The sequence below is a fragment of the Cuculus canorus genome, chromosome 32 (genome assembly GCF_017976375.1).
Source record: "Cuculus canorus isolate bCucCan1 chromosome 32, bCucCan1.pri, whole genome shotgun sequence".
Classification (NCBI taxonomy): Eukaryota; Metazoa; Chordata; class Aves; order Cuculiformes; family Cuculidae; genus Cuculus; species Cuculus canorus.
Window position 1 is genome coordinate 1,347,339 of NC_071432.1, and position 20,157 is coordinate 1,367,495.

Genomic DNA, 20,157 nt, shown 5'->3' on the forward strand with positions numbered 1-20,157 from the left:
GGTGGTATCACGCTATGATATCACATGGCAAACCACAAGCCACGCCCCCTCTATGACATCACATCACAATGAAATCACACCCGGGCTATGGTGTCACAACGCAGCGACCACGCGGACGACCGGACCGTGGCGGTGAATGACGCCACGCGGCTCCTATGACGTCGTACAGCCCTGCTGACGTCACGCCCCGCCCTTCCTGCCTCCCCTTCGCCCCTCCGCCGTTCCCACGCCCCGTGACGTCACGCGCCCTGCGCTTCCCCCCTCACCCCTCGCCGCCCGCGCGGCCCCAGAGGCGGCGGCGGCGACGGCGGCCCCGGCGCGGCCCCAACACTTCCGGGGCTGGGGCTTCCCCGCGCATGCGCTAAGCGCCGCGCGCTGCGATTGGCCGAGAGGCTACGGGGGCGGGGCTCGCGGCGGCGCGGGAAGGGTTTTGATTGGTAAATGGCAGCGGGGGCGGGAAGAGACGGGGCGGAGCTTGGGCGGGGTCAACACAGCCAATCAGGGGCGGGGAGAGGGCGGTCTCTGCCCGTCAGGGGCGGGACCAAGGGGGTCTCAGCCAATGAGAGGCGGGTCCAGGGCGGTCTTAGCCCGTCAGGGGCGGGGCCAAGGGGCGGGACAAAGGGGTATCAGCCAATCAGAGGCGGGTCCAGGGCGGTCTCAGCCCGTCAGGGGCAGGGCCAAGGGGAGGGATCGGCTAATCAGGGGCGGTGCCAAGGGGTTCTCAGCCAATCAGAGGCGGGTCCAGGGCGGTCTCAGCCCGTCGAGGCGGGGCTAAGGGGAGGTCTCGGCTAATCAGGGGCGGGGAGAGGGCGGTCTCAGCCAATGGTCGCGGGGGGCGCGCGCAGGGCGGGAAATGGCGGCGGCGGCAGCAGCTTTAGTGCTGGAGCGGCTTGAGGTGACAGCGGGACTGGGGGTGGCCCGAGTGCTGTAGACGGGACTCTGGTTTCTCTTGGGTGGTCTCCTTGGTGGGGGGAGGCAGTGCCTGAGGGGGGGCAGTGCCTGAGGGGGGGCTCGGGAGGGCTCTGGCTCTGTGGGGGAGGGTGTTTCTGGTACCCAAAGGGTCTCCCGTTTCAACTGAGGAGTGTGAGGGGGGGGGGTCCTGCTTCCCTTTGGGGGGAACAGTGTCTGAGGGGGGGTTCTAAGTACGTTGGGGGTGGCTCCGCTACCTTAGGGGAAGGCCTGGTTGGGATAACCCCGATACCCCAGGGGTCTCAGTCCCGGGGGGGCCCCGGTGCCTGAGGGAGGGACACTGGTAGCGCAGGGCTGCTGGTACTGTGGGAGACGGTCAGGGTGGTCCCTGATGCTCCCCTTTTGCCCCCCCCCCAGGCCCTGTTGTGCCCCCCCTCCCCCCAGCGCCCCAGGGGTGCAGGATGAGACCTCAGTTACCCCACTGGGGGAGGATGAGACTCCAGCACCTCAGGGGTCTCAGTCGAGGAGAGGGGGGGGTACTGGTACCCCAGGAGCGCTATAGTACTCGGGGACAGTCACAGTGACCCCCGATGCCCCTTCTTTGCCCCCCCCAGGCCCTGTTGTGCCCCCCCAGCGCCTCAGGGGTGCAGGATGAGACCTCAGTTACCCCACGGGGGGAAGGATGAGACTCCAGTACCTCAGGGGTCTCAGTCGAGGAGAGGGGGGGGTACTGGTACCCCAGGAGCGCTATAGTACTCGGGGACAGTCACAGTGACCCCCGATGCCCCTTCTTTGTCCCCCCCCCAGGCCCTGTCGTGCCCTCCTGTGGCGCCACTGCTGCCTCTGGATCCCACGCAGGCGCTGCGGCTGCTCTGCACCCCTTCCGCCCAGCGCCTGGAGCTGCTCGAGTGGCTCTGCCTCCGGTACTGGGGGGGGTGGGGGTGGGCTCAGTTCAACCCCCTCCGACACTACAACTCCCCTGTGTGCCCCCTTCTCACTGCCCTCTCCACCCCAGGGTGCATCCTCCCCTCGCCAACCGCCTGGCTGCCCTGCAGGATGGGCCTCGCAACGCCCGCCTGCAAGGTATGGGCCCCCCACCCACACAAAACTGTCTTCTGTCCCCTCAAACTGTCCCAAAACCACCCCCAGGCACCCCTCCCCCCAATCCCCAAAACCCCCCCTCTAAGCAGCTCCGACCCCCAGACAGCCTCTTCCCCCCCAAACTGCCCTCCATCTCCCAACACCACCCCTCAGGCAGCCCCCACCCCCCAAACCAAACTGCTACCCCCCCAAAGCCTGGGGCACTCTCCTGCCCCCCCCCCCCACCATCTTGCCCCCTAGACACCCCCTTCCCCTCACAAAACGGCCCCCCCACCCACTCAGGCCCCCCAGCCCCCTCCCCAACTTGTCCCCCGGGCTTCCCCTGCCCCCCCAAAACCACCCCCATCCCCCAACGTGCCCCACACCTCCTTAGACAGCCCCCCCCAGGCCACCCCTGCCCCCATTCCCAGTTCCCCCAGTGTCCCCTGTCCCCCAGAAGTGGCCGCACTGGGAGCAAAGCTGATGCTATGCCGGAAGGACGACCTGGCGCTGGTAGAGGTGGGTTTGGGGGGGGCCTGGGGGGGTTTGAGGTCACCTGGAAGGAGGATTGGAGTGCGCTTGGGGTCATCTGGGGGGGGATTTGTGGGGGTGCGGGGTTGGAGTCTCCTGGGGACGATTTGGGGGGCCTGGGGGAATTGGAGGGACTGTGTGTGAGCTAGGGGGGGTTCTGGGGGGTCCGGGGGATTCTGGGGTGACCTCGAGTCCCCCCCACCAGGGGACAGCTTCCCCTGAGCGGCAGCTGGAGTTCATCGAGGACCTCCTGGACGCAGGGGGTGGCAGTGGGGTCTGTGACAAAGACAGGTGAGCTCAGACCCCCCATCCTATCTCCGCTCTCCTTTGGGACCATTTTCCCCTCCTTTGGGGTGCCCTCCCCCCTCCCTTTCGGACCCCCCCTCCTCTCTTTGGGACCCCTCCCCCCTTCCTTTAGGATCTGCTCCATTTGGAAACCCTTCCCCCTCCTTTGTGAGACCCCCCCCAACTTTGGGCCTCCCCTTTCTTTCAGGAACCCCTCTCCTCTTTTGAGGCCCTCATTCTTTGTGGGACCCCCCCCGCAACTTTGTACCCCCCCCTTCCTCCAGGTGCATCCCCGTCACTCAGTTCCTGCACGAGGTTTTGGAGACCCCTGAGGGAAAGGCGGCCCTGAGCCCCCCCGAGCCCCCAACGCCCCCCCTGTTGGATGACGACTGCCCCCGGCCCAGGTACAGGGGAAGGCAGCTTTTGGGGTGCTTATAGGGAGGCTCACGGGCGTCTGCGAGGTTCGGAGGGGACAGCATCTGGGCATGGGGGGCTGGGGGGTCCCCCTTATCTGCCCTGACCCCCCCGCCTCATTCCAGGAGCCCCTGTTCCCGTCCCTCGGCGCTGGAGCTGGAGGCAGTGCTGGCAGGGCTGAGGCAGCGCCTGGAGCTGCTGGAGGCGCAGGTGAGGCCCTGCGAAGGAGGTTTGGACCCCCCCGGACCCCTCTTTTTTGTTTCCTCTCTGACCCCCCCCTTTTCTCGCAGAGCCCCGAGCTCGTGGGGTCTCCTGGCCTGGCCCCCCCAGCTCTGCCTGTGCTGGGAGTGGCGACGCGCGACCTGGCCGCCCTGGCTACCGCCTTCGGGGCGACAGAGCTGGGGGGGCCCTGGGGGACCCTGGGAATGGGGAGCGACCCCCCCCTCGCCCCCTGCGGCGCCCTGGCTCCCCCCGTCTGGCAGGGCCTGCAGAGGCTGAAGCAGGTGTGAGGGGGTGAACTCGCCCCAACTGGGAGGTTTAGGGGGGTCTCTGTGCCCCATGGGGGTATTTTGGGGTCCTACAGGGAGTTGGGGTGTCCCTGTGTCCCATAGGGGGAATTTTGGGGCTCCTGGGTCCCATGGGAGCACTTGTGGGGTCCCACAGGGTGTTGGGGGTCCTCAGGGGATTGGGGGTTGTGTCCCTGTGCCCCATAGGGAGGGATTTGGGGGTCCCTGTGCCTTGTAGGGAGCATTTGGGGGGTCCCTCTGCCCAATGGGGGTATTTGGGGGTCCCACAGGGTGTTGGGGGTCCTTAGGGGGTTTGGGGTTGTGTCCCTGTGCCTTGTAGGGAGCATCTGGGGGGTTCCTCTGCCCAATGGAGGTATTTAGGGGTCCCACAGGGTGTTGGGGGTCCTTAGGGGATTGGGGGTTGTGTCCCTGTGCCTTGTAGGGAGCATCTGGGGGGTCCCTCTGCCCAATGGAGGTATTTAGGGGTCCCACAGGGTGTTGGGGGTCCTTAGGGGGTTTGGGGTTGTGTCCCTGTGCCTTGTCGGGAGCATCTGGGGGGTCCCTCTGCCCAATGGAGGTATTTGGGGGTCCCACAGGGTGTTGGGGGTCCTTAGGGGGTTTGGGGTTGTGTCCCTGTGCCTTGTCGGGAGCATTTGGGGGGTCCCTCTGCCCAATGGAGGTATTTGGGGGTCCCACAGGGTGTTGGAGAGTCCCTGTGTCCAATAGGGGAGATTTAGGGGGGGCTCCTGGGTCCCATGAGGGGATTTGGGCGAAGGGTTCACAGAGTGTTGGGGGAGTCCCTGTGCCCCATAGGGGGAGATTTGGGGGGGGTTCCTGTGCCCCATAGTGGGGGGATTGGAGGGATTCTTTTGTCTTATAGGGGGGATTTGGGGGTCCCACAGAGGATTTCGGGGGGTCCTTGTCCGCCGTATGGGGAGTTGGGGCGGTCCCTGTGCCCTGGGGGAGAAAATTGAGGGGCTCCTGGGTCCCATCGGGGCATTTGAGGGGTTCCCAGTGGGATTTGGGGGTGTCCCTGTGCCCCATAGGAGTTTTGGGGGTCCCCAGGCCCTGCAGGGGGATTTTGGGGTCCCTGACACCCCATTTTGCCCCCCCCCCCAGTCCCTGGGGGCCGTGCTGCAACTGAGAGAGACGGCAGAGGAGGTGGTGCAGCTGACGGGGGGAGCGCAGCACCACACCATGGGTGAGTGGGGACCCCAAAAATGAGTGGGCACCCCAAAACCCACCGGGGGGGGCCTTTGGAGGGGTGGTTTGGGGGAGGCTCAGATGGCATCAGGGGGAGCATGAGTTTGAGGGGACTCTGAGGGTGTCGGGGGGGGGGGCTCAGATTTGGGGGGGCTCGGAGATTGTTGGGGAGGCTTTGGGTTTTTTTTGGGGGTCCTGGGTTGGTTTGGGGGGGTCTCCAAGTCACCCATTTTTAGGGTCCCCCCCCAATTTCTCCCCAGAGACCCAGGTGGCGGCGCTGCAGCAGTGCTTTGGGGGGGGGGCCCTGCACTGAGCGCTCCCCCCTTAATTGAGATGATTAAAAAGGTATGAGAGGATGTTAATTAGTGTTAATGAGGGGGGTGGGTGCTCTGGGAGGCCCCTTTGGGACCCCCTCCCCGCCCCAGGCCTCCGGGGTTCTATTTTTGGCCGGGGGGGGGCACAAAGCAGGGGGGGGGGGCAGTGCGTTTTAGGGCCCTATAAGGGAATCGGTGCCGGCACCATGTTTACACCGTGAGTCAGCGCCGGAATCCGGAGCGGGGGGGGCACAACCCCCCCGAATTCCTTAGGGGGGTGAAATCCCAGAGCTGAGACCCCCCAAAACCCCTTGGGGGGGGAAAAATGGACCCCTGGGACCCCCCAGCCTACTTGGGGGGCACAAAATGACCCCTCTGGGGTCCCCCAAAACCTCACACAGAGGACATAGAGCTGTGTGCAGGCACATAACACGCGTGTAGGTGGATGTGGGGTCCAAACAGGTGTGTAACACGCGTGTAGGTGGATGTGGGGTCCAAACAGGCGTGTAACACGCGTGTAGGTGGATGTGGGGTCCATGCGGGTGTGTAACACGCGTGTAGGTGGATGTGGTGTCCATGCGGGTGTGTAACACGCGTGTAGGTGGATGTGGGGTCCAAACAGGCGTGTAACACGCGTGTAGGTGGATGTGGGGTCCATGCGGGTGTGTAACACGCGTGTAGGTGGATGTGGTGTCCATGCGGGTGTGTAACACGCGTGTAGGTGGATGTGGGGTCCAAACAGGCGTGTAACACGCGTGTAGGTGGATGTGGGGTCCAAACAGGCGTGTAACACACATGTAGGTGGATGTGGGGTCCAAACAGGTGTGTAACACGCGTGTAGGTGGATGTGGGGTCCAAACAGGCGTGTAACACACATGTAGGTGGATGTGGGGTCCAAACAGGTGTGTAACACGCGTGTAAGTGGATGTGGTGTCCATGCGGGTGTGTAGTGTGTGTGGGATGTGGCGTTTGTTCATGTATGTAACACGTGTGTGGGGATGTGGTCATACAAGTGTGCAACACGTGTGTGTGTGCGACATGGTGGCTGTACAGTTGTGTGACACAGGGGGCGTTGGTGGTGGCCATACAGTGAAACACAGATGTGGGTGCAAGATGGTGTGCGTGCAGGCGCATAACACGCGTGTGGGTGGAATGTGCTCGTATAAGTGTGTAACACACGTGTTTGCGTGTACAGGACTAACGCCAACAAAGACATGAAACATGGCACATGGTTCCTGCATGGGTGTAACGCGTGTTGCCAAGTGTGGAAGCAGCACAAGTTCCCCACAGGTGTGTAACACGTCAGCACACGTGGGAGTGACGCAAAGCCCTTACACGTGTGTGACACGCATGTTGGAGAGCAACACAAAGAACAGAACACGTGTGTCAGTGCATGTGGCTGTGACACAAGGCCTCTGCAGGCGGGTAACGTGTTGGGGGCAGCGTGACCAACACAGGCGTGTCACATGTGTGCCCGGGGTGCAAGCACACGTGTGTGCAAGGATGGCTGCACTGGGGCTGGGAACACGGGGGGCTCCAGTAACGACTGACAGTGCCTTAACGAGCCCCCCCTTAATGAACCCCTGGTAATGAGTGACACCCCCTTAACGAGCCCCCCCCTTAATGAACCCCTGGTAATGAGTGACACCCCCTTAATGAGCCCCCCCTTAATGAAACACTGGTAATGAGTGACACCCCCTTAATGAGCCCCCCCTTAATGAAACACTGGTAATGAGTGACTCCCCCTTAATAAGCCCCCCCTTAATGAACCCCTGGTAATGAGTGACTCCCCCTTAATGAGCCCCCCCTTAATGAACCCCTGGTAATGAGTGACACCCCCTTAATGAGCCCCCCCTTAATGAACCCCTGGTAATGAGTGACACCCCCTTAATAAGCCCCCCCTTAATGAACCCCCTGTAATGACCCCCCCGTGCTATCAGGGCCGTGGCAGCCATTTCCGATGCTGCCTCATTTCCTTATGGAGGGGCAGCCCCACAGGGACCCATAGGGCCCCACAGCATCCTGTGGGGTCGCTGCTGGCTTCTCCTGCCCTATAGGTACCTATAGGGAGCCCACAGCATCCTATGGGGTCGCTGCTGGCTTCTCCTGCCCCATAGGGCCCCACAGCATCCTATGGGGTCGCTGCTGGCTTCTCCTGCCCCATAGGGCCCCACAGCATCCTATGGGGTCGCTGCTGGCTTCTCCTGCCCCATAGGGCCCCACAGCATCCTATGGGGTCGCTGCTGGCTTCTCCTGCCCCATAGGGCCCCACAGCATCCTATGGGCCCTTCCCCATCTCGGGGCTCTCCAGGGGTCCCTCTACCCTATGGGGCCCCCATTCTGACCCATAGCGTTCCATAGGGTCACCTTTTCCACAGAGCTCCCGTCCTGCCCCATAGGGTCCCTATAGCCCCCCCCAGACTCCCTGTAGCCCCCCTGGGTCCCTACAGACCTCCTCCAAGCCCCACTGAGTCCCTATAGACCCTCATAGGGTCTTTATCCCCCTTCATAGTTCCCCATACCCCCCATAGTCTTCACGTACACCCCCATAGGGTCCTTATCCTCCCCATAGAGCCCCCATACCCCACCATAGGGTCCTTATTGCCCCATAGGCTGCCTACAGCCCCTCCCATAGGATCTCCATAGACCCCTACAGGGTCCATATTTCCCTGTAGGCTGCCTATACCCCCCCCATACGGTCTCTATAGTACCCCATAGAGCACTCATACCCCCCATAGGGCCCCTATAGCCTACCATGGTCTCACTATATCTCCCCATAGGGTCCCTATACTTCCGTAGGCTGTTTATGGCCCCCCATAGGGTCTCTATACCACCGCATAGAGCGCTCATACCTCGCCATAGTCTCACTATATCTTCCCGCAGGGTTCCTATCCCCCCTCATAGCGCCCCCATACCCCCCCATAGGGTCCCTTCGCCCCCGTACGCTGCCTATAGCCCCCCCATAGGGTCCCTATCCCCCCCCCCCTTCTCCCCCCGGGGGGGGGCGGGACTCTCGCTGCCCGTTACCAATTAAGGCTCCGCGCTCGCTTCGAGCCCCCCCGGCAGCGCCCCCCGCGCGGCTGCACCGGCACCGCCCGGCGGCACCGGCTGCAGCTCCGGCACCTCCGGCTGCAGCTCCGGCACCTCCGGCTGCAGCTCCAGCACCTCCGGCTGCAGCTCCGGCACCGCCGGCTGCAGTTCCAACACCTCCGGCTGCAGCTCCGGCACCGCCGGCTGCAGTTCCAACACCTCCGGCTGCAGCAGCTGCAGCTCCTCCAGCAGCTCCAGTGCTTCCTTCAGCGGCTCCGGGTGAGCTGCGGGGTCGGGGAGGGGCGCGGATAACCCCCCCACTAAATGGGGCTGAGGGACCCCCTGAGTGGGGCTGAGGACTCCTCTGAAGGGAAATGGGGATCCCCCTCAGTGGGACTCGGGGACCCCCTGAATGGGACTGAGGACCCCTCTGAAGAGAAATGGGGACTTCTCCCCCCAAAGGGAACTGCGGGACCCCCTGAATGGGGCTGAGGACTCCTCTGAAGGAAAATGGGGACCCACCCGAAGGGAACTGTGGGACCCCCTGAATGGGCATGGGGGATCCCCTGAATGGGGCTGAGGACCCCTCTGAAGAGAAATGGGGACCCCCCCCCCGAAGGGAACTGCGGGACCCCCTGAATGGGCATGGGGGATCCCCTGAATGGGGCTGAGGAACCCTCTGAAGAGAAATGGGGACCCCCCCCGAAGGGAACTGCGGGGCCCCCTGAATGGGCATGGGGGATCCCCTGAATGGGGCTGAGGAACCCTCTGAAGAGAAATGGGGACACCCCCCGAAGGGGAACTGTGGGACCCCCTGAATGGGCATGGGGGACCCCCTGAATGGGGCTGAGGACCCCTTTGAAGAGAAATGGGGACCCCCCCCGAAGGGAACTGCGGGACCCCCTGTATGGGCATGGGGGATCCCCTGAATGGGGCTGAGGACCCCTCTAAAGAGAAATGGGGACCCCCCCCGAAGGGAACTGTGGGACCCCCTGAATGGGCATGGGGGATCCCCTGAATGGGGCTGAGGAACCCTCTGAAGAGAAATGGGGACCCCCCCCGAAGGGAACTGTGGGACCCCCTGAATGGGCATGGGGGATCCCCTGAATGGGGCTGAGGAACCCTCTGAAGAGAAATGGGGACCCCCCCGAAGGGAACTGCGGGGCCCCCTGAATGGGGCTGAGGACTCCTCTGAAGAGAAATGGGGACCCCCCCCCCCCCGACGAAGGGAACTGTGAGACCCCTGTATGGGCATGGGGGATCCCTGGAATGGGGCTGAGGACTTCTCTGGAGGAAAATGGGGATCCCCCTGAATGGGGCTGGGGGATGCCTGAAGGGATCTGGGAACCCCTCCATCATGGGAGCACTGGGGGTGACCCTGCTTTTGGGGGTCTGGGGGCCTTATGGGGAGCCCTTGGGGGTGTTGTGATGAGAACTCGCTCTGCATGAGGCTGCCCCCCCCCCCCCCCCGCTATGGAGCTGGGGGCTCCTTTGTATGGATTGGAGTGATGGGTACCCCACTTTTTGGGGGTCTGGTCAGCATCTTGAGGGTCTCCCTGGAGGTGTCGTGAGGAAAAACTGCCTTGAATGGGGCTGGGGGACCCCACTATGAGGTTCTGGGGACCCATCTGCATGTGGAGAGAAAGCGGGGGAACCCTTTTGGGGGCCTGGGGGTCCCCTGAGGGAGTCTGTGAGGGTGTCATGAGGAGAACCTGCCCTGAATGGGGCTGGAGGACCCCTCTGTGGGGGTCTGCTGACCGCTCTAGGCAGGGTGCAGTGATGGGGACCCCCTCTTCTGGGGTCTGGTCAGCATACTGAGGGACCCCTCGGGGCTGTCGTGAGGAGAACCCACCCTAAATGGGGCTGGGGGCCCCCCTGTATGGGGGCAGAAAAGGGGGGACCCCCTCTTTTGGGGTTACTGAGGAACCTCTGAGAGATCCTTAGGGCTGCTGTGAGGACAACCTACCCTGAATGGGGCTGGGGGACCCTCTGTGTGGAATGCAGTGATGGGAACCCCACTTTTGGGGGTCAGGGAGATCATTTGAGGGACCCCTTGCGGGTGTCATGAGGAGAACCCGCCCCGAGTGGGGCTGGCGGACCCCACCATGAGGATTTGGGGACCCCGTTGTGGGGACAGAAAGGGGAGGACACTGCTTTTGCAGTCTGGGGAAGCCTCCGAGGGACCCCTGAGGGGTGTCATGAGGAGAACCCCGGCTGAATGGGGCCGGGAGACCCCCCTGTGTGGGGAGAAAGGGGGGGACCCCTCTTTTGGGGGTCTGGGGAAGCATTTGAGGGATACCTTGGGGATGTCATGAGGAGAACCCGCCCTGAATAGAGCCGGGAGACACCCCCTGTGTGGGGAGAAAGGGGGGGACCCCTCTTTTGGGGGTCTGGGGAAGCATTTGAGGGATACCTTGGGGATGTCATGAGGAGAACCCGCCCTGAATAGAGCCGGGGGACCCCCTGTGTGGGGAGAAAGGGGGGGACCCCTCTTTTGGGGGTCTGGGGAAGCATTTGAGGGATACCTTGGGGATGTCATGAGGAGAACCCGCCCTGAATAGAGCCGGGGGACCCCCCTGTGTGGGGAGAAAGGGGGGGGATCCCTCTTTTGGGGTTCTGGGGAAGCATTTGAAGGATACCTTGGGGATGTCATGAGGAGAACCCACCCTGAATAGAGCCAGGGGACCCCCCTGTGTGGGGAGAAAGGGGGGGGGATCCCTCTTTTGGGGGTCTGGGGAAGCATTTGAAGGATACCTTGGGGATGTCATGAGGAGAACCCGCCCTGAATAGAGCCGGGGGACCCCCTGTGTGGGGAGAAAGGGGGGGGATCCCTCTTTTGGGGGTCTGGGGAAGCCTTCGAGGGATACCTTGGGGATGTCATGAGGAGAACCCGCCCTGAAAAGAGCCGGGGGACCGCCCCTGTGTTGGGAGAAAGGGGGGGACCCCTCTTTTGGGGGTCTGGGGAAGCATTTGAGGGATACCTTGGGGATGTCATGAGGAGAACACGCCCTGAATAGAGCCGGGAGACCCCCCTGTGTGGGGAGAAATGGGGGGACCCCTCTTTTGGGGGTCTGGGGAACCATTTGAGGGATACCTTGGGGATGTCATGAAGAGAACCCACCCTGAATAGAGCCGGGGGACCCCCCTGTGTGGGGAGAAAGGGGGGGATCCCTCTTTTGGGGGTCTGGGGAAGCATTTGAGGGATACCTTGGGGATGTCATGAGGAGAACCCGCCCTGAAAAGAGCCGGGGGACCGCCCCTGTGTTGGGAGAAAGGGGGGGACCCCTCTTTTGGGGGTCTGGGGAAGCATTTGAGGGATACCTTGGGGATGTCATGAGGAGAACACGCCCTGAATAGAGCCGGGAGACCCCCCTGTGTGGGGAGAAATGGGGGGACCCCTCTTTTGGGGGTCTGGGGAACCATTTGAGGGATACCTTGGGGATGTCATGAAGAGAACCCACCCTGAATAGAGCCGGGGGACCCCCCTGTGTGGGGAGAAAGGGGGGGATCCCTCTTTTGGGGGTCTGGGGAAGCATTTGAGGGATACCTTGGGGATGTCATGAAGAGAACCCGCCCTGAATAGAGCCGGGAGACCCCCCTGTGTGGGGAGAAAGGGGAAGACACCTCCTTTGGGGTGACTGAGGCACCTCTGAGACACTCTTGGGGGTGCCGTGAGGAGAACTTGATCTGAATGGGGCTGGGGGACCCCTCTTTTTGGGGTCTGGACATTAGGAAAAGATTTTTCATAGCAAGGATCATTGGGCCCTGTCAGAGGCTGCCCGGGGAGGCGAAGTGCTCAGGGACGGGGTTTAGTGGCAGATGGAATGGTTCCAGTCCATCATCCAAAAGGTCTTTTCCAACCCAGAGATTCTATGATTCTACGATTTGAGGGACCTCTCGGGGGTGTCATGAAGAGAACCCACCCTGAACGGGGCTGGGGGACCCCTCTGTGGGGGCAGAAAGGGGAGGACCCTGTTTTTGAGGTGACTGAGGCGCCTCTGAGAGACCCTCGGGGGTGCCGTGAGGAGAACCCGCCCTGAAAGGGGCTGAGGGGACCCTACTTTTAGGGGTCAGGGAGATTATTTGAGGGACCCTATGGGGGTGCTGTGAGGAGAACCCGCCCTGAATGGGGCTGGGAGGACCCTACTTTTAGAGGTCAGGGAGATTGTTTGAGGGACCCTTTGGGGGTGTCGTGAGGAGAACCCGCCCTGAATGGGGCTGGGGGACCCTCTGTGTGGAGCGCATTGATGGGGACCCTACTTTTGCGGGTCAGGGAGATTGTTTGAGGGACCCTTTGGGGGTGTCGTGAGGAGAACCCGCCCTGAATGGGGCTGGGGGACCCTCTGTGTGGAGTGCGTTGATGGGGACCCTACTTTTGCGGGTCAGGGAGATTGTTTGAGGGACTCTTTGGGGGTGTCGTGAGGAGAACCTGCCCTGAATGGGGCTGGGGGACCCCTCTGCATGAGGTGTTTGGGGGACACATGCTGTTTTTAGGGGTCTGGGGAAACCTCTAAGGGACCCCTCGGGGGTGTCATGAGGAGAAGCATCCCTGAACGGGGCTGGGGGACCCCTCTGTGGGGGCAGAAAGGGGGGAACTCCACTATTGGGGTCTGACCAGCATCTTGAAGGGCCCCTTGGGGGTGTCATGAGAAGAACCTGCCTTGAATGGGGCTGGGGGACCCCCCCGTGTGGGGAGAAAGGAGGAGGACCTCTCTTTTGGGGTGACTGAGGCACCTCTGAGAGACTCTTTGGGGTGTCGTGAGGAGAACTTGAGCTGAATGGGGCTGGGGGACCCCACTATGGGGGCAGAAAGGGGGGGACTCCTCTTCTGGGGAACTGTACATCATCTTGAAGGACCCCTTGTGGGGTTCATGAGGGGAATCTCCTTGAATGAGGTGCAGCAAAGGGGGCCCTCAGTGTGGGGGTTCCTCGATGGAAGGGATCCCCTAGATTGGGAGGCAGCAAGGGGGTCTCGGGGGGGGGGGGCCCTAAATTGGGGTGCAGCAAGGGGGCCCCAGGTGGGGGCCCCTAAATCGGGGTGCAGCAAGGGGGTCCCAGGTGTGGGCCCCTAAATCGTGATGCAGCAAGGGGGTCCCAGGTGTGGGCCCCTAAATTGGGGTGCAGCAAAGGGGTCTCAGGTGGGGGTCCCTCAGTGCAGGAGTCTCTAAATAAGGATTCGGGGGGTTCCGCGGGTTGGGGTCCTGGGGGTCTCCCCGGGGTGGTGGTGGTGTATTCCCTTAGCCCCGCCCCCGACGGCACAGGACACGCCCACATCACACAAGCCCCGCCCACCCCCTGTCGTCTCCTCCTTCTCCCCCTCTCCCTCTCCCCAACCCCTCCCACCCCAACCTCCTTTTCCCCCTCTCCCTTCTCCTCATCCCCTCCCACCCCATCCCCTCCCTATCCCCCTCCCTCTCTCCTCTTCCCCTCTAACCCCCCTCTCCCCACGCCCTTCCACCCCAACCCCTCCCTCTCCCCAACCCCTCTTCCCCATCCTCACCCCTCAGCCCTTCCCACCCCTGACCCCTCCCTCTCCCCTCTTTCCTTCTCCCATCCCCTCCCACCCCATCCCCTCTCTCTCTCTCCTCTTTCCCCTCTAACCCCTCCCTCTCCCCATCCCACCCCTGACCCCTCCCTCTCCCCTTTCTCCCCCTCTCTCCTTCTCCCCAACCCCTCCCACCTCAACCTCCTTTCCCCTTCTCTCCCTCTCCCCTTTCCCCATCCCCTCCCTATCCCCCTCCCTCTCTCCTCTTTCCCCTTTAACCCCTCCCTCTCCCCTCCCCATACCCTCCCACTCCTGACTTCTCCCTCTCCCCATCTTCTCCCTCTTCCACAGCCCCTCCCACCCCTGACCCCTCCCTCTTCCCCCTTCCCAGCCCCTCCCACTCCCTGTCATCCCCTCCTTCTCCCCCTCTCTCCCTCTCCCCAACCCCTCTTCCCCATCCTCTCCCTCTCCCCATCCCCTCCCACCCCTCTAACCCCTCCCTCTCCCCAACTCCTCTTCCTCCATTCTCTCCCCCAAACCCTCCCTCTCCCCAACCCCTCTTCCCCATCCTCTCCCTCTCCCGCAGCCCCTCCCACCCCGACCCCTCCCTCTCCTCTCTCCCCAGCCCCTCCCACCCCCAACCCCTCCCTCTCCCCATCCCCTCTCCCCTGACCCCTCTTCCCTATCCTCTCCCTCCAACCCCTCTCCCTCTCTCCATCCCCTCCCACCCCTCTAACCCCTCCCTTGCCCCAACCCCTTTTCCCCATCCTCTCCCCTCCTCCCCCATCCCCTCTCCCCCAACCCCTCTTCCCCCCTCCTCTCCCACTCCCCATCCCCTCCCACCCCTCTAACCCCTCCCTCTCCCCAACCCCTTTTCCCCCGTCCTCTCCCTCTCCCCATCCCCTCCCACCCCTCTAACCCCTCCCTCTCCCCCAGCCCCTCTTCCCATCCCCTCCTCCTCCTCCATCCTCTCCCCCAACCCCTCTCCCTCTCCCCATCCTCTCCCCCCAACCCCTTTTCCCCCCTCCTCTCCGTCTCCCTCTCCCGCAGCCCCTCCCACCCCTCTGACCCCTCCCTCTACCCCAAACCCCTCTTCCCCCATCCTCTCCCCTCCTCCCCCATCCCCTCTCCCCCAATCCCTCTTCCCCCATCCTCTCCCTCTCCCCATCCCCTCCCACCCCTCTAACTCCTCCCTCTCCCCAACCCCTCTTCCCCATCCTCTCCCCCATCCTCTCCCACCCCTCTAACCCCTCCCTCTCCCCCAACCCCTCTCCCCATCCTCTCCCACCCCTCTGACCCCTCCCTCTCCCCCAACCCCTTTTCCCCCATCCTCCCCCCCAACCCCTCTTCCTCCCTCCTCTCCCCCTCCCCATCTCCTCCCACCCCGGTGACCCCTCCCTCTCCCCATCCCCTCCCACCCCTGTGACCCCTCCCTCTCCCCCCCCCCCCCCATCCCCTCCCACCCCTCTGACCCCTCCCTCTACCCCAAACCCCTCTTCCCCCATCCTCTCCCCTCCTCCCCCATCCCCTCTCCCCCAACCCCTCTTCCTCATCCTCTCCCTCTCCCCATCCCCTCCCACCCCTCTGACCCCTCCCTCTCCCCCCAACCCCCTTTCCCCCCTCCTCTCCCTCTCCCGCAGCCCCTCCCACCCCGGTGACCCCTCCCTCTCGCTCCTCCCCAGGGCGATGAGCGCGGCGCGGCCGCGGGCGCAGGAGGCGCCGAGCCGGGGCGAGGTTGACGGGGAGATGCCGGCCACCGAGAAGGACCTGGCGGAGGATGCGCCCTGGAAGCGCATCCAGCAGAACACCTTCACCCGCTGGTGCAACGAGCACCTCAAGTGCGTGCAGAAGCGAGTGGGCAACCTGCAGACCGACCTGGGCGACGGGCTGCGCCTCATCGCGCTGCTCGAGGTGCTCAGCCAGAAGAAGATGGGCAGAAAGTACAACGCCAGACCCACCTTCCGCCAGATGCAGCTCGAGAACGTCTCGGTGGCCCTCGAGTTCCTCGAGAGGGAGAACATCAAGCTCGTCTCCATCGGTGAGAGGGAAAAGGGCACGAGGGAAGCACCCCCCCCCACACACACATAGCAATAGAGAGGCGGGGGAGCCCTCCCCCCTCCAATAATGGGGGTTTGGGGGAAGCTCCCCCCGACCCACATAGCGATAGGGGAGCAGGGGACGTCCGTGATGGGGGTTTGGGGGGAGCTCCCCAGACTCACATACCAATAGGGAGGCGAGGAGAGCTCCGTGGACGCAGTGGGAGACACCCCCCCCCCCATAACAGGGGTTTGGGGGAGCCCCCGCCGAATCGTATAGCAATAGGGAAGCAGAAGAGACCCCCACCCCAATCCCATAATTGGGGTTTGGGGGAGGCCCCCTAGACCCACGTGGCAATGTTATGGCAAGGAGAGCCTCCTTTGACCCCCCCAAACAGTAATAGAGTGTCTGGGAGAGCCCCCCTCAAAAGGGGAGTGACCGTGGGAGCGCCCCCAGACCCACAGAGCAATAAAGTGGCTGGGGAGCCCCACAAAGGGGAGAATGATGGAATGTGCCCCCTCCCCAGAGCCCTCATAGTTTCGGGGTGCCTTTGAGACCCCCCTCTTTGCAACTGCTCCCAATGGGGTCCACAGGCACCCCCGTTTTGGGCCCCTCCCATTTGTGCCCCCTCCCCCCCCAGTGGGGTCCATAGACCACCCCCTTTCGGGACCCCCTAATGGAGGTCCTGGAGACCATTCCCCCCTCTTTGTGACCCCTCCCAGTGGGATCCATAGCCCCCCCCCCCCCGCCTTTTGGGACTCCCCCCTTTTGGGACCCCTCGCTGTCGCCCAGTGCCCCCCCGGCCCCGCCCCCCCGGGCCGCATAACAAAGGCTTGGGGGGGCGGTCCCGCTCCCATCCCAGGAATGCGGGGGGGCCTCGCCCTGCGGTTCCCCGCATCCCGCGGGCAGCTATTGCGGGCGGCGCCGAGGCTGGGGGGGCCGGGGGGGTCTGGGGGGGGCGGTGCCTCCGGAGCCCGAGCCCTTATAAGGCCAAAAAATGCTGGAGCGGGGGAGGGGCCGGGCGGGGCGGGACCCCCATCCCCCACCCGGAGGAGTCTCCCTGCCCCCCACCCTCCCCCAAGCCCCTAGTGGGGTCCCGGGCATGTGGGACCCCCCAACCCCTTAATGGGGACCCGAGCATCCAGGGACACTCCCCCCCCCAGTAACCCCCGATGGGGATACAGGCACCCAGGGACCCCCTTAAACCCCTAACGGGGACCCAGGCGTGTGGGACCTCCGTCCCCCCGAGCCCTAACGGGGACTCAGGCATCCAGGGACCCCCCCCCCAACGCCTAACGGGGACCCAGGCATGTGGGACCCCCCTCCTAAACCCCTGATGGGGTCCTGAGCTTGTGGGAACCCCCCAACTCCCTCCCACGACTCCCCTCAACCCGCTAATGGGGACCTGTGAGCATCCAGGGATCCCCTTAAACCGCTAACTGGGAGCCAGGCGTGTGGGGCTCCCCCCAGAGCCCTAATGGGGATCCGGGCAAGTGGGACTCCACAATCCTTCCTCCCGACCCCCCCAACGCTTAAGGGGGTCCTGGGTGCCCATCCTCGCTGTGTCCCACCCCTCTTCTCCTGTCCACATCCCGTGGGGTCTCTGATCCCCCCGTGTCCTGCCGTGTCCCCGTGTCCCCACTGCCCCGGTGGCACCGTGTCTCCACATGCTGTGTCCCTCATCCTGCCGTGCCCCTGTGGTCCTCGTGTCCCTGTCCTGCAGGATCACTGATCCCATCGTGTCCCCGTGCCGTGGCTCTGGGTCGTCCTGTCCCCATCCCACGGGTCTCTGATACCCCCGTGTCCCCCTATCCCTGTCCCCACCGCCTTGGTGGCACCGTGTCTTCACACGCCGTCTCATCCCACTGTGGCCCTGTGGTGAGGATGGAGAGTACCCTGTCTCCACGTCCTTGTCCCAATCCTGCAGGGTTCCTGATCCCGCCGTGTCCTCGTGGCGTGGCTCTAGGTTGTCCTGTCCCCCTCCCATGTCCCCATCCCACAGAGTCTCCAGTCCTGTGACCCCCCCGTGTACCCTTGGCATGGGCGTAGGGTGCCCTGTGCCCACCCTTGTCCCCGCATACCATGGCTCCCTGCCCCCGCTGTGTCCCCACGTGTCCCCGTGGCATGGATGTAGGGTGCCCTGTCCCCTGCCCTACGGTGGCATCACGTCCCCACACTCCTCCTTATCCAATGGGATCCCTGGTCCTGGCGTCCCTGACACCACTGTGTCCCTGACCGCGGTCCCCCCTGCGCCGTTGTCCCCGCAGACAGCAAAGCGATCGTGGACGGGAACCTGAAGCTGATCCTGGGGCTGATCTGGACGCTGATCCTGCACTACTCCATCTCCATGCCCATGTGGGACGAGGAGGATGAGGAGGAGGCCAAACGCCAGACGCCCAAGCAGCGCCTGCTGGGCTGGATCCAGAACCGCCTGCCCCAGCTGCCCATCACCAACTTCAGCAAGGACTGGCAGAGCGGCCGTGCCCTGGGCGCCCTGGTCGATAGCTGTGCACCCGGTGAGGGGCTGGGGGGCGATTGGGGGCATCTGGGGAGGCTTGGGGGTACCTGGGAGAGGTTTATGGGGGTCCTGGAGGGGGGACAGAATGTGGGGAGGGGTCCTGGTCCAGCCACCTGTGACCTTCAAGCAAGGACTGGCAGAGCGGGTGTGCCCTAGTCGATAGCTGCGCGCCCGGTGAGGGGCTGGGGGGTGACTGGGGACATCTGGGGAGGCTTGGGGGCACCTGGGAGAGGTTTATGGGGGTCCTGGAGAGGGGACAGAATGTGGGGAGGGGTCCCGGTCCAGCCACCCGTCAGCATCTTCAGCGAGGACTGGCAGAGTGGTGTGCCCTGGTCAATAGCTGTGTGCCCAGTGAGGGGCTGGGGGGCGATTTGGGACATCTGGGGAGGCTTGGGGGTACCTGGGAGAGGTTTATGGGGGTCCTGGAGGGGGGACAGGATGTGGGGAGGGGTCCTGGCCCAGCCACCCATCACCATCTTCAGCAAGGACTGGCAGAGCGGGTGTGCCCTGGTTGATAGCTGTGTGCCCGGTGAGGGGCTGCGGGGCGACTGGGGACATCTGGGGAGGCTTGGGGGTACCTGGGAGAGGTTTATGGGGGTCCTGGAGGGGGGACAGGATGTGGGGAGGGGTCCTGGGGGCAAACAGGGGCACAGGGGTGCTCTGTCGTCCCCCCCCAAAATACAAGGGAATTGCAGGAGTGTATGCCCCCCCAGTAAAGGGGGGTGCAGGGCAGCTGTGTCGTCCCCCCCGAATACAAGGGGGTTTAGAGGTGCTGTCACCCCCCAAATACAGGGGAGTTTAGGGGTGCTGTGTGTCCGCCAAATACAAGGGAGTTTAGAGGTGCTGTCTTCCCCTAATACAAGGGAGTTTAGGGGTGCTTTGTGTCCCCCAAATACAATGGAGTTTAGATGTGTGTTCTCCTCCTAATACAAGGGAGTTTAGTGGTGCTGTCCCCCCCCAAATACAAGGGAGTTTAGGTGTGCTGTGTGTCCCCCCCCAAATACAACGGAGTTTAGAGGTGCTGTGTCCCCCCCAATACAAGAGAGTTTAGGGGTGCTGTGTGTCCCCCCCCAAATACAAGAGAGTTTAGAGGTGCTGTGTGTCCCCCAAATACAAGGGAGTTTAGAGGTGCTGTGTGTCCCCCAAATACAAGGGAGTTTAGGGGTGCTGTGTGTCCCCCAAATATAAAGGAGTTTAGAGGTGCTGTACCCCCCCGGCAAATACAAGGGGGATGCAGGGAAGCTGTGCCCCCCCTCCCCAAATTCAAGGGAGTTTAGAGGTGCTGTGTCTCTCCCCCCAAATACAAGGGGGTGTTTAGGGGAGCCGTGTCCCCCCACTGCAGGAGGGGGTGCAGGGGAGTTGGGGGTGTGCAGGGATCGGGGAAGCAGGGGTCAGGGAAGCCGTGCCCCCTCGCGTAACCCCATTTCTCTCTCCCCCCAGGCCTGTGCCCCGACTGGGACTCGTGGGACCCCAGCAAACCCGTGGACAACGCGCGGGAGGCCATGCAGCAGGCGGACGAGTGGCTGGGCATCCCCCAGGTGGGCAGGGGGCTCAGAGCACCTTGGGGGGGTCATCCCGGGGCTGGGGAGGCTCCCCAGAGTGCGAGGGTCCCCGCTAAACCCCCGCCGCGTCCTCTTCCCCCTACAGGTGATCACGCCCGAGGAGATCGTGGACCCCAACGTGGACGAGCACTCGGTCATGACCTACCTGTCCCAGTTCCCCAAGGCCAAGCTGAAACCGGGGGCCCCCCTGCGCCCCAAACTCAACCCTAAAAAAGCACGAGCCTATGGCCCTGGTGAGTTGGGGACCCCCCCCCAAATTGGGACTGGGATCCCTCGATTTGAG

The 20,157-nt window shown here is 63.6% G+C and overlaps 2 protein-coding genes across 5 annotated transcripts in view; both read left to right on the top strand.

The window, feature by feature from the left end:
- Nucleotides 1-792: 792 nt before the first annotated feature.
- HAUS7 (HAUS augmin like complex subunit 7) lies at nt 793-6,803 on the top strand. Of its 2 annotated transcripts, none has more exons than XM_054052214.1 (11): nt 793-895; nt 1,717-1,832; nt 1,925-1,992; nt 2,450-2,508; nt 2,726-2,811; nt 3,090-3,209; nt 3,345-3,429; nt 3,510-3,722; nt 4,845-4,926; nt 5,189-5,273; nt 6,438-6,803. In XM_054052214.1, exons 1-10 carry the CDS (start codon nt 854-856, stop codon nt 5,239-5,241), a joined length of 924 nt encoding a protein of 307 aa, XP_053908189.1. In that variant the 5' UTR covers nt 793-853; the 3' UTR covers nt 5,242-5,273; nt 6,438-6,803. The 2 variants fall into 2 exon arrangements, with proteins under 2 accessions (XP_053908189.1, XP_053908188.1); XM_054052213.1 differs by having other exon boundaries at nt 2,447-2,508; nt 6,438-6,799.
- A 1,590-nt stretch (nt 6,804-8,393) lies between these two features.
- FLNA (filamin A) overlaps nt 8,394-20,157 on the top strand; it is a 64,210-nt gene continuing 52,446 nt past the window's right edge. For all 3 annotated transcript variants that reach the window (XM_054052206.1, XM_054052208.1, XM_054052209.1), the window contains exons 1-5: nt 8,394-8,551; nt 15,440-15,795; nt 18,062-18,310; nt 19,753-19,850; nt 19,960-20,107. In XM_054052206.1, the coding sequence (XP_053908181.1) occupies nt 15,444-15,795; nt 18,062-18,310; nt 19,753-19,850; nt 19,960-20,107 (847 nt within the window). In that variant the 5' untranslated portion in view covers nt 8,394-8,551; nt 15,440-15,443. The remainder of the gene's footprint in view (nt 8,552-15,439; nt 15,796-18,061; nt 18,311-19,752; nt 19,851-19,959; nt 20,108-20,157) is intronic.

Coding starts and splice junctions, on each gene's coding strand:
- HAUS7 (XM_054052213.1), top strand. CDS start 854: ATGGCGGCGGCGGCAGCAGCTTTAGTGCTGGAGCGGCTTGAG. Junction 2,812..3,089: donor GGGGTCTGTGACAAAGACAG/GTGAGCTCAGAC, acceptor CCCTTCCTCCAG/GTGCATCCCCGTCACTCAGT. Junction 3,210..3,344: donor GACGACTGCCCCCGGCCCAG/GTACAGGGGAAG, acceptor GCCTCATTCCAG/GAGCCCCTGTTCCCGTCCCT.